This window comes from Poecile atricapillus, chromosome 15 (genome assembly GCF_030490865.1).
Source record: "Poecile atricapillus isolate bPoeAtr1 chromosome 15, bPoeAtr1.hap1, whole genome shotgun sequence".
NCBI classification, from domain to species: Eukaryota; Metazoa; Chordata; class Aves; order Passeriformes; family Paridae; genus Poecile; species Poecile atricapillus.
This window is the reverse complement of record NC_081263.1, coordinates 6,323,542-6,335,986: the sequence shown is the minus strand read 5'-3', so window position 1 is coordinate 6,335,986 and position 12,445 is coordinate 6,323,542. Positions and strand designations below refer to the sequence as shown.

At 51.2% G+C, this 12,445-nt stretch overlaps 1 protein-coding gene across 6 annotated transcripts in view; it reads left to right on the top strand.

The window, feature by feature from the left end:
* The first annotated feature begins 728 nt into the window (after nucleotides 1-728).
* Nucleotides 729-12,445, top strand: part of KCNQ2 (potassium voltage-gated channel subfamily Q member 2) — a 64,738-nt gene continuing 53,021 nt past the window's right edge. For all 6 annotated transcript variants that reach the window (XM_058850589.1, XM_058850590.1, XM_058850588.1 and 3 more), the window contains exon 1: nucleotides 729-1,024. In XM_058850589.1, coding sequence (XP_058706572.1) covers nucleotides 729-1,024 — 296 coding nt within the window. The remainder of the gene's footprint in view (nucleotides 1,025-12,445) is intronic.

The window sequence follows — 12,445 nt, the reverse complement described above, 5'->3', positions numbered from 1 at the left end:
CTGGGAGCTTGGCTTCTGAGCAGCTTGGTGACCATGTCATGATTCAGTTTCAGCATGAAAGCTGAATTTGGGCATCCAAGATGATAGATTGGGCTTTTGGGAAGCGTGGAGAAACGGAATGAGTTTGCACACTGGGATTTGTGGAGAGGTTGAGCAGGTCTGTGTCTGAGGGGGCTCATGGAGATGGGGTATGGATCGGGTCCCTCCTGTGAGTGTCTGCACCCGCTGCCAGAGGGGTGACAGCGATGGGCATCGCATCGGAGGGTGCTGCCAGCCCTTCCCGGGGCTCCGTGCTGGTTTTGAGGGGGGAGCCAGAGCCTGGTTTGGGGAGCAGACACTGTGTTGGGGGCAGGGGGAAGATGTGTCTTGATCAGAGGATCTTGATCAGGGATGTCGGACCCTGCTTTAGCAGGGACCTACGTTCGGGGCAGCAATGCCAGACCCTGCTCTTCTTGCGGGGCGCAGTCGGAGCCGCTTTCTTTTCAATTTTGGTGGGGTGAGGAATGTCAAACCCGGATTTTTGGGAGTGGGGGGAGTGCGAGAGGCTGCTGCCGGCGGGGGATGCCAAGGGTTAAGGGGGCGGGCGGCGGCGGGGCGGCGCTGGCGGAGCCGATTGCAGCGGCTCCTGCGGCTTGGGCTGCGCCGGGCGCGGAGCAGCGGCGGGGAGCGCGGGCGGAGCCCCCGCCGGAGCCCCCGCCGCCCCCGGCCCCGCCGCCCCCGCCGCCACCATGGTGCAGAAATCCCGCAACGGAGGCGTCTACCCCGGGCCCGCCGCGGAGAAGAAGCTCAAGGTGGGCTTCGTGGGGCTGGACCCGGGAGCCCCGGACTCCAGCCGGGACGGAGCGCTCCTCATCGCCGGTTCCGAGAGCTCCAAGCGGGGCAGCATCCTCAGCAAGCCCCGCTCCGGGGTCTCGGGCAGCGGGAAGCCCCCCAAAAGGAATGCTTTTTACCGCAAGCTGCAGAATTTCCTCTACAATGTGCTGGAGAGACCGCGGGGATGGGCATTCATTTACCACGCATACGTGTGAGTAAAAGGGTGGGGGGCGAACCTGATGGCAGAGACCCCCCCCGGTTCGGGGTGCCCCCCTCCACCCCCTCAGCCCCCCAGATGCGCCGGAGAGGAAGGATGCTCCAGCTGCAGAGCGGCTGCGGGGAAGGGATGCCGGGTGCCAGGGCGGCTTGGGGAGCCCCGGGGGATGCTGCGGGGGGCGGAGGCTGAGCCGTTCCCCCCATCCTCTCCCAGACCGGTCGGGCCGCCCGGCCGGGCCGCGCAGCATCCCGCATCCCGCATCCCTCATCCCGCATCCCGCATCCCTCGCCCCAGCCCAGGCGGTGCCCGGGGACGGGGCGGTGATGGCCATCCGGGGAAAGGGGCGGGGGGGAAGAAGCTGCCCCTGCAGAGCTGGGGGGTGGCTCCCAGGAGAGGTGCGATGCACCAAGCCCCTGTCTCCCCCTGCCCGCTGCTGCTTGCGGGGGAAGGGGCTGCTCATGCGGTCGGTGCAGGGGGCTGGAGCAGCGGGAGTGATGGGTAGCGACTGTTCCTCCGTCTTGCTTGAAATCACCATAGCAATGCTGTGAGCAGAGGAACAAAAAGCTCAGCTCAGGCACCGTCTCTCCTCCCCCCCACCCCCCAGCATCCTTCCCTCCCCGGCCCCATCTTTGCCTGCTGGATGGCTGCAGTCGCTTTGGGGCCGGGGTTGGTTCTGGGGCTCTGCTCAGGGTTCTGGAGGTATTTCTTGCCCCCCGTGGGAAGCGTCTGAATGGGAGATGTGTCTAGAAAGAAATGGTAATCAGTGTCTGGGGCTCCCTGCCTGTACAGCCGAGCGGTAAACAAAGGAGCATCCCTGGGTGCACACCTCCCCCTGGTACCGGGTTTTGGGTAGAAATGGCCCATCTGACCCGCGTTTGGCAGAAGGATTCCCTGAATCTCTGAAGCATTGCTGCATAGGAGCGCAGATGACTTCCCGTTGTTCCCAGGATTGCAAAGGGAGGGTCAAGATAAATCTCGGTGTTACTGCAACTCCCTTCCCTCTGGGACTTTCCACAGTCCCACTGGGCTCTTCCGCAGGCCTGGGCTCAGGCTGAGGTGTTCCTACCCTTGGTGCCAATGGCTTTTTTTGTTTTGTTTTTGTGGTTTTCCTCATGGCCAGGGCCTCTGTCCACCACGGCAAAAGGATTTTCGGGGCCTTTTCTGATTTTTTTTCCCCCCTCCATCCTTTTGCTGTTGTGCTGCTGTAAGATAAGGAGTTGGGATGTGCTTTCTGCTCCTCAGCCATTTTGTACATTGAGGCCTTCCCTGGAGGTGTTGGTGGGACCAGTTGGAGAGGGGAGATCCTGGCTGGGTGGAAGGAGGAGATTTGCTGAGCATTGCAGTGAGTTGGGATCCTTGGGGGAGCTCATCTTACCAGGGAAATGAGAGAGGAGAAGGGAGAGCATCTGTGGAGCTCAGCTGAGGATTCTGAAGTCCAGCACTGGACATCCTGAGCGCCTTTCATGCTCCCGTCCATCCTCTGGAGTTGTGGGTGGTTTAAGTCACAAAGTCTTCCAGAGGGGCCAGGTGTTCCCGTTGTGAGCTGGGTTATTGCCTGTGTGTGCACTGAGGGTGGGGATCTATGTGCAATGTGCTGATAAACACAGGTGAGAGCGCAGCTGGGGGACACGGGGGTGACAGTGACAGGGATGGAAGGGGCTGAAAGCCAAATGACAAACAGCAGGGCTAGCTCTGACTGCCAGGGCTCTACAAACATCTTTGGCTTCCTCGGCTAACTTCTGTCTTAACTTCTGAGCTGTTTGGCTCTCTGTGGTGGCATTTGCTTGGGCAGCCAGGAGAGCTCCCAGGGCAGGAGCAGGGTCACCCCAAACTGCCCCATTCCCAGTGTCCCTTGGCTCTCTGCACGTAGCTGCATCCCTCCCATCCCAAGCAGCTGCGTCTGTTCTGGGCTTGTGACTCCACTTGTATCCGCTGTGGCACCACAGGGAGCTGTGTAAAACCAGCCTCTGCCCCCACCCCTCAGGCACCTGCTGGGAAATGGAGGCTGAATTCAGGGCTGAGGTGGTAATTGCACCAATGTCTGTGAAGAGTTGGTGATACCATTATTTCATATGGTGTATTGGGAAGTTCTGTGGACTCCAGTTTTCTGTACTGTGCACATGATAGGCTTAGCCTTGGCAGTTAGCTGTTAGAGTGTTTGAAGAGCAGAAGGATATGGGAACCTTCACACAAAGTTATCAGGATAAGCTCACGCATCAGTTATCCCCCCTTTCTGCCCGAGTGAGCCTGGCATGGCCTGTGCCAGCTCTGTGAGTGCTGGAATGGGTTTTGTAACTGGAAATCAGTAATGCAGACAGACAGGACTGATAAAAAGCTTATTCAAAGGTGTGGGAGGATGACAAGACTGTCTCAAGGTCACAAAGTTTGTATGTTAGAGCTGGAGCCATTCCCGTGTCCCGAGGGCCAGGGCAGTGCCCTACCTGTGCCTTTGGGGTCCCTCTGTCTCCTCGTGCCCCAAACCTCATTTTGTGCCAAAGCCTGGAGCACAAAAACACCTTTATCCCTCATCCTGAAGGAACAGAAGACTGTGGATGAGGGTGCCCTGCCCTGCCACTGTCCTGGGCTCTGTCAGCCCTCTCTACTGCCAGCACCCCTATTTCCCTGCTCCTGCTGCTCACGGGGACTTCTTGCATGAAGATTTATTTCCATTGTGAGTGAGCTTGTGATGCTGCAAGGCTGGGTTTTATCTCAGAGATGCTCACAGACCCAGCTGACTTTCCAGGCACAGAGAAGCTCTGGGGCTGCTCAAGCAGCTCCCTGCACCCAAATCCAAGACAAAAACTTGGGATTCTCCCAGCATGGAGATGTTTTAATAAATATGAGAGTACTTACTTGGTAAGTACCTCTGATAAATTCCTGCCTGCAGAGGCCCAGGCTGGTTCTGCACAGGGCCATTGATGCTCTGCCTTCAGATGCCTGTGCAGGTTGCATTTATTTCCAGTGCTGCATCCTAGATCCAATCCATCTGATTTAATTCCCCACCTCTTCCTGCTGTCGATCATTCCCTTTCGCACCATTTCATGCATATGAAATCAGGGAAATTCGAACCAGGGAATCTCTCACTCCCCCATCCCTGGTCTCATCTCTGTTGTTGCCTCTCTAAAAGCGCTGTTACCTCTGTGAGAAAAGCGCGGTTTTATATTTCTGTGTTATGATTCATTTTCGTACTTAATAGCTCTTCCTACACTGACACAACGGGGTGACCTGCTCTTGGGAGCTCTGTGTATGATATATATGATATATATGATATATAATATATATTTTGCACAACCCCATGGACAGCTGAGCCTGGTGGGCCCCATTTTTGGGTGTAGTTAGAAGTGGTCTCTGGCTCCCAGAAGTCTCGGCCTCCTTTATCTCCCACCTTCTCCCAGTATTTCCCTCAACATCTTTTTTTATTTTTCTATTCCCCCAACATTTTATTTTATTATTTTTTTGATAGATCCTTACCAATGCAGCACATGGCTTCATTGTGTTCAAGCTGAAACTTGAAAAGTTGAGCTGTGTCTAAATAGCAGGTCAGGCTTTCTGAGGGGTGCAGCAGCACTTCCATCTCAATTTAGTTCTTTGTGCAGCTGGGCATTTGGCCTCCAAAATTTTTCCTTTCTATTACTCTGGATTATTTTTTTTTTCCCTTCTAGTCCTGTTGGCTTGGTTTCCATAACCTGTCCTGTGCTCAGGAAGGGCTGAAATTGTAATATTTGAAAGTGATTTTTTTTGTCCCTACCTGCCATCTTATTTCAGGAGGGATCACTGTGTTCTGTGCCAGCCTAAGGCAGGTGCTCACCCTGGTCTGGGGTGTCTGGAGACACATTTGCTGATCCCTGGGTGAGCTGCTCAGGTTTGGTCCCTGAGCTGAAGAAGGGGCTGCATTTGGAACAGTGGCAGGAAAACAGCCTGGATTCAGGCACTTTTAAAGCTGTGTGCTCAGGAACCAACACAATTCTTGCATTTCCTACTTAGAATTTACAGCCCTAATGCACCTCTTTAACTGTGTTAAAAATAGTTTGGGTGCATTTTTCATCTGCATACTGTGCACCATGCATTTAGTTAATTAAGCAAGTGCATGAACTTAAATTATAATAAGGAGGAACATTTCCTCCCTGTCTAATTCTATTAAAATTTCCTTGTACCATCCCTATCCCATTTGTTCTTCCCTTCTCACCCAGACAAGCCACCTCTCTCCAGTGTCCTGCCTGCACTGCCTGCATCCTGGCATGGCCATGGCTGGCACAGGGGGAGCAGAGAGAGTGGGTGAGGTGCTTCCCTGGAGTTCCAGGGTTTCTCTTTGCAGAAGTGACCTCTTTTGTGACTTTTTTCACTCCTCAGAAGTGATGAAAGCATGGTTATTTCACATAGATCCATTCCCAGATAATCTCTTACTCCAGAATTCGGGGTAAATATGGTCTGACAGTCTCAATTGTCCATCCCCAAACCCTGAGGAGAGGTGGTTCATGGCAAGCTCTCACCACCCTCAGCCAGAGCTGTCCTGGGCAGGTACGGTGCCACCAAACTCAGCCCATCCACCAGTGACGTGCAGGGACCTCTCCTGGATTCTCCTCCACACCTCCAGGCTGAGTGGGATGAAGGGGCCAGTACAGATCTCCCATGGGTGCTGAGCTCAATGGACCTGCTGAGCTCTGACCTCCAGTGCTTCTGCCCTGACCTGTGGGGCTGTGTCCACCCCAGGGACCAGGGACCTTCCTGGTGGGATGCCTCACCAGCTCCTCTCCAGCTGCTTAGTCAGAGCTTGGTGGGAGCAACCTGATTTCAGTCGCTTTAATGTGTCACGTTCCAGCCATCACATTCACCCCACACTGACATTAAGGAAATGAAAAACAAGCTGATCCCCTGGGTCACCTCCTTTTTGTGCTGCAACACACCTCAACCAGATAAGTCTGGCTACGGTTCAATGTATTAAAAAAGGAATAACCCAAAATGTAAGCCCCAAATCCTGTGCTAAAGGCAAGATGGGCACAGCTCAAAGAGATATAGTTATAAAAATCAGGTTTCTTGATTTTATATATATTTTTTTTTGCATTGCAGCAGAAGGAAGGGATGACAGGGTGAGACACTGTCCCGGATGAGCAGGGCACAGGCTTTGCCTGCCTGGCATCAGTGGTGCTCACAAGGGTAAAAAGCATGTAAATTTAGTGTTCAGCTTCTGGGAGTTTAGCAGCAAACACTTAGCCCTGCACAACCCTTTTTAAGGTAGCCCAAATGCTCACTGATTTCTTAGTTCCTGAGGAACAGATTGTTCTTTAAATCATGGTGACAGGGAGATGTGCCAGTCCCTTTTCCTGGGAAAAATCTCATGTAATCATGTAATCTCCTGTGGAACAGATATGGTAGAGCTGAGAAAGGTGGAGGGTGGTTCCTACAAAGGATTAATGGCCTGTGCCTGTTGGTGTGATGTCCCTGTAGATCAAAGAGGGGAATCTCCAGCACTGAGATACACATTTCTCTAAAATAATGCAATGATTTTTATCCCCTGATAGTTCAACGGGAACCACATTGCAAAACCAGATTGTTGTGGTGGTCTGGACTGTTTCATGAATCTATTTAGAATGCATTTAGAGTGTATTTAGATGTACTTGACTAGTGAACACATGATGGCAAAGCCAGGTAGTGCAGAAGGACAGTGCTGCAGGGCCCTTCACCACCATGTATTTAAATGGCTCCTAATGAGGCTGCAAGACAAAAAGATTTGGGCTATTCTGACAGCCACCTGTGATGAAAGATGATTCCACCAGGACTGCAAGAGTAGATATTTCAATGTAAATTTTGCTTTCCAGTAAGAGCAGTCTGTGTGATGAGCAAGTTGTGTGAACTTGCTCAGCTCCCTGAAGCTGTGGTGGCCTCGGCTCCCCACATGGCTCTCGTGGCTTGTCCTGGGTCAGCTGCAAGCGCAGCCTCCTGTGACACTGCCAGCAGAGGTGTCTGGGTGGCCTTGTGGGCATTTATTGTGAAGCACTGAAATAATTACTTGTAGTGTTTGGTGGGGAGAATCTCACACAAGGCACTGGCTGGGATGGCAAGAGCTGCTTTGTTACAGCCTCAGGGCTGCTTGGCTCTACCACTGCCAACCAAGGAGGGAATGCAGAGAGTTCCTGCAGAGCTCTGGTCTCTCCTTGGCATCACTCCAGCCTTTTAATGTGCTTTTTAGATGCGTGGAAAAGTTTTGGTGTTGGTAAGCATCCATCCAGTGATTTTTTTTTGAGTGGATTGGATGTCAAAGAGCTGGCTTTTCCAAGTGAGGAAGCAAGAAGACCTCTGGAATCTTCTCACCTCTCAGTCCTGCTGGTGATTTAAAGCTACATCAGAGTCACTGGGTTTGCTGGGTGAAAGCTTTTGTGACTGAGCAGTCACTGGACTTGGGACCTATAATATCCATATGTTTAAGGTGCAGTGAGCTTTCGTTGTGACTTTGGTGATGCTCAGACACCTGCTGGATTCCCTGTGCAAATCCCACAGGAGCCTCAGTGCAGGCTTAGGAGGGCAGGATTGCCTTCTGGAGGTGCCCATTTCTCTCTGTTGATGGCAGAGGGAGCCTAACTTCCCTTGCACACCTTAGTGAGGGCTGGGTGGGACCAACCCAGGCAAGGAGGAGAGAAGAAAGAGCCTGGCATGATTTCAAACTGAGACAGGAGTGAGTGGAGGCATCTCCCACCTCCTGCCACAGCCTGTGGGAACTGGGGTGTTCAAAGCCAGAACTGCAGTGGACACCCCAGCAGGTAAGGTGGAGAGATGAGGCTGATCCACATTGAAATGGGATGACCTGGATCTGAGATCCACCTTTGAGAAGTGGTTTGGAGAAAGGAATCTTTGTAGCAAACCCTGGTCAACTCTTGTGATCTGCAGCCCAAGACTGGAAAAAATCCAAAGCAGTCAAGCCTTGTTGATACTGGTTGTAGCTCCTAAGCAGCTCCAGTTGTGTTCCAGAGTGAGGTGCCCAGTTACCATCTTCATTCAGAGATCCTCCTTTTTTTACTGCCTCCCCTGGGAGGCTGGGACAGGGAGAAGAAACAAGAGGACAGGCAAAGACAGAGGGAATGACTGGGTTAGGAGGCAACCACTCTCTGTCTGAGCTTCCTGGCAGTCCATCGTGGCTGGTGCTTGGTCTCTTCAGGACAGATTTTGCCTTCCGGAGGGTCTTTCCCAGGCATTCACAAATTCCTCATTTGTAAACAAACCCTGATCTGCCTGGCAGTCCTGCTCTCTCGTTTAGAGCTCTGCCAGCCCTGGGGAGGTGACAGTGTGGGAGCAAATTAGGGCTGGGGTGGCAGCAGCGCTGCTGTCACGCACTGCAAGGGATGAGCACAGCAGGGCAGGCACTCCTAACGCAGCTTCCACAGCGAGCCTGTCACTCTCCATGAAGTTATCATGATGCTCAGGAAAAAAATAAGCTATCAGAAATCCTGACTGAGGGGTGACCTGTGTACAGCTCGTGTGTCTCCTGTGTGAGGGCAGTAGGTTGTTCCTGGGTACTTGTCTGTTTCTTGCAGATTTGGCTTGGTATGGTGGAAAAAACTAACATGGGGTGCAAAAGAAAAAGAAAAAAACATCAGTCAAAGGGTAGTTAAAATGAATAGAAAGGGAGAAATATTATTCTGTTAATATTACAGCAGCTAATATTATTCTGTTAATATTATAGCATTAGCAGTGCAAGCACCACTAATGAGGGCAGAAGTCTACAGGCTTCTGTTCTGCCCATCAAGTCAAAAAGAGCCAGTCCCTGCTGGAAGACTTGGTGTACTGAGCATTCGAGACACAGAAAAGGCATAAAGTAGTTGTTGGGGCACTGCTGGTAAATGTTCTTTTTGCTCCACTTTTCTTTTTAACAGCATTTCCTGTCACCTGATTTGCTTTTGGATTGGTGGTTTGGTTTCTGTCTGTGCTCTTGGGTTTGCAAAGGAAGGTGGGGTTGGCTTTGGCTGTGGTCTGAGAACCTCAGCAGGGCTAAGGTTGGGCTGGGAGCATGAAGGTGGCATCTTCTCCATGACATGGATCACCCACAGAGGGACAGTTTTCTGGGATCTCATTGTTCATTACAGATGCAGCATGTAGAGAGGGCTGTGAATGGGTCTTATTGACTTTCTCCTCTTGGAGTGTTTGTTACATGTGGCAGTGAAATGACAGCTCTGGGAGATGCTCTCTGCATGTTTATGGGTTTGTGCTCAACTCAGAGTCTCAAAGTGGCCATTAATTGAGTTTATGCTGGCTGGGAGGTTCGTTACCTGATCTGAAGAATGCAATAAGGGATGTAAGAGCACTCTGTCTTTCACTCAACAGGAGAGCAAAATAGGTAAATATAAATACCTGTATATTATAGCTGGACAAACAGAGAGAGGCTCTGTTTCCTCCTGCCACTTCAAGACATATGGTGGGTAAGCCTGAGTGCTTCCAGGAGTGCCAGTGAAAACAAAACCTCTTCCCAATAACATTGACTACTCAATGCTCTTCAGGCAGGTAGACTGCAGGAAGGGCTTAGGCTGGTGTGACCATTGCCTCAATGTTAGACATTGTTATTTTTCACTGGTTACTCATCCCTCCTCTTCCTTTTTACCTGGCAAGGCTGGGAATGCCAAGTCTTGCCCAGCTGACCTATTGCTAGGCCTTCCTCCAAGCTTTCTGGAGTTTATTAGCAGTGATTTGTGCTTTAAGGACTAGTGAGATTCCTGAGTCATCCCCCTAGGCAGGGAGCTATTTATTTCAGTGTGTGTGTTACACTCCCTGGGAGTGGGTGTCTCTCTTCCGCTTTTGGATCCTGCCCTGACACTATATAAAGACTCCAGGCTTGAATGAGCAACAAAACCAACCCTCAAGCTGGCTCCATCCTTTGGAAGATCCGTGCTGCTGATCCCATCTCTCCTGGCTGCAGGAGCATGGCTGTTTGGAGCATGGGTAGGAGCTTGCATGGGATGTTTGTCCATCTCGGGGTGGGGAGCAGCTGGGACAGCTCGTGGGGACCTGAGCACACTCTATGCCCTTGAGCAGCAGTTCTTGCCCTTCAGTGGCTCATGGCTGAGGGGGAGGTGGGATTTGTACCCTCTTTTTTTCCCCCAGAGGTTGCTCGGCTGATCCTGTTGGGTTTTTGATTAGTGTGGTTTTCATTATTTAGAAGAGATGAGGTATTGAGGAGTTGTAAGTCTCCATTGGTAGCAGAGCAGGGACTGGAGGTGCCATGGGCAAACGTGGCTGGGCTCCTCAGAGCCAGTGCAGCAGTTTTGTGGTGTCCTTTTCCCCAGGATGGGCCTTTCCAGACACACCCCATGCCTGCAGAAAGCTGCCCTGCAGTGAACTGGGGGGAAAGGAGTAGCACCTCTCTGGGAGCTGCACAGAAGCCAGCGTGTTAATGGCAGTGTTCATCCAAAAGCTGACTTCACACCCAATTAAGCATCACCCTGAGCCAGAGGGACAAGTCCTCATGTCATTATGTCTTGAACTCAATTGCTGGCACTTCATGAGGGCTGTGTTTCCATAGCCTGAGGGAACGGAGCATTTAATCCGTATCAGCTCTAAAGGAACTTGGTTAATGTGATCTCTGGTTTGGTTCTTGTGGTAGGGGATGCACATCTCTGTCATGGTCTGTTTCTTAGTTATGGATATTCCTGTAAGGAAGGGAAAAGACTTAGAGAGAAGGAGAATTTCCTGAGCTCTCTGTCTGTAACTTACCGGAATTTTGCATTGATTTTTTCTTCTTCTCCACATTTTCTTCTTTTAACATCTAGATGTTTTTAATGCTATTCTTAATTAGCAGCTTCTCGCTTATTGTGCCAGCTAATGAGCAATAGGAAGAATTTCTGCACTAACCTTTTGTAGCTGATGATGTTTTTATTTTCTGCAACATAAAACAGATATAATTTGAAACCTTCTCTGAGCTGCCCCTTCAGACCCAGAGCCTGCACCCTCCCCCTCGATGCAGTTGTGGGTGGTGGGAGCACCTCAAGTCATATTAAATGACACAGAGAGAGCTGCTGAGGCTTGGTATGAGGATCAGTAGATTAATGGGATAAATAGAATCATAGAATTGCATTAGAAGAGACCTTAAAACTTATTCCACACCCCTGCTATAAGCAGGGTCAACTTCCACTGTCCCAGGTTGCTCCAAGCTCTGTCCAACCTGGCTTTGAGCACTTCCAGGGATCCAGGGGCAGCCACAGCTTCTCTGGGCGACCTGTGCCAGGGCCTCACCTCCCTCACAGGGAAGAATTTCTTCCTAACCTGATTCTGTCCTCTGTCTAAACTTAGATAACACCATGTAGGTATGAAACTTGGTTTTAATTTGGCAATGATTTAAACGATCTTAGTATGCGGAGAATGATTTGGGGTTGTAAGTATAGGAAAAGGTAATGGAAGTATCTGAATATGACAAATGAATAGGACTCTAAAGTTGTTTCTATCCTACTGTTTTTACCAGGAGGTGGAGATGTAAACATCTTAAAGTAGGTGGGGCATATCCCAACCTTGAGTCTCATCCAAACTTCGGAGACTTACTAATAGCTCAGGGCTTGATCTTGCCTGGACTTGGACCATCCATCTGCAAGAACTTGGGCACCTGGGGAGCACCTCCATCAAACCTGCCATTTTTGCTTCCCCTCTTTGCAGACAGCCTTCTGTGGGTGTATGTTTGGCAGAGAGCACCTGCCCAAACCCCAGCCTGCTGTAGATAAAGGGGCTGAACCTCCAAAAGGACTCAGTCCTTTCTGGCCTTGCTCTTCCCCCCTTGGGAGCTGATGGCTACTGAAAATCACAGAGAAATGATTGAAGGCAATGAGATGCTTCCCCATCTGTGTCTGGGGAAGCCCCTGTACCTTGCAGCCACATCCCCATGGGATGTGTTGGGAAGAGTGGCTGGAGTCAGGCCTGACCCTGTGCCGGCATTCCCTGCTGGCTGCAGTGGCCTGGTGGGATGTGCATCCCATCTGGGAAACACTAGGGCTGCTAGAGCCCAGGGCAGCAGCACAGGCCTGATGGGCTTGCTCACTTATTTTCTATTTGCTAAAAGACAGCAGAAATTAAATGAAGATTAATTAAACTTTTTTTTTTTTTTTTTTTTTTTTTTCTCCCTTCTTCCTGCTTCCTCTTGCTCTTTGCTGTTTCTAGGGAAGACTGAAAATATGTGCAGGAGAGGAAGCTCAGCTCTGAGCATCCTTTCACAGAGCATATGGCCCCCCTGGGACTGCAGGGAAAGGCCCTCTAATTATGGGGAAAGTCCTGCGAGGCCGGGTTACACAAGCAGGATGGAGCTGCTCCTTGGTTCAGCAGCAGGCTGAGGATGCTGTGACTCCAAATACTACCTGGCTGTTATCCATTCATGGCTCCGTGTGGCTGAGTGACCTGAGCGCACAGCACAGAGCTCACACGCGGCTCCGAGCCAAGCAGGAGGTAGCG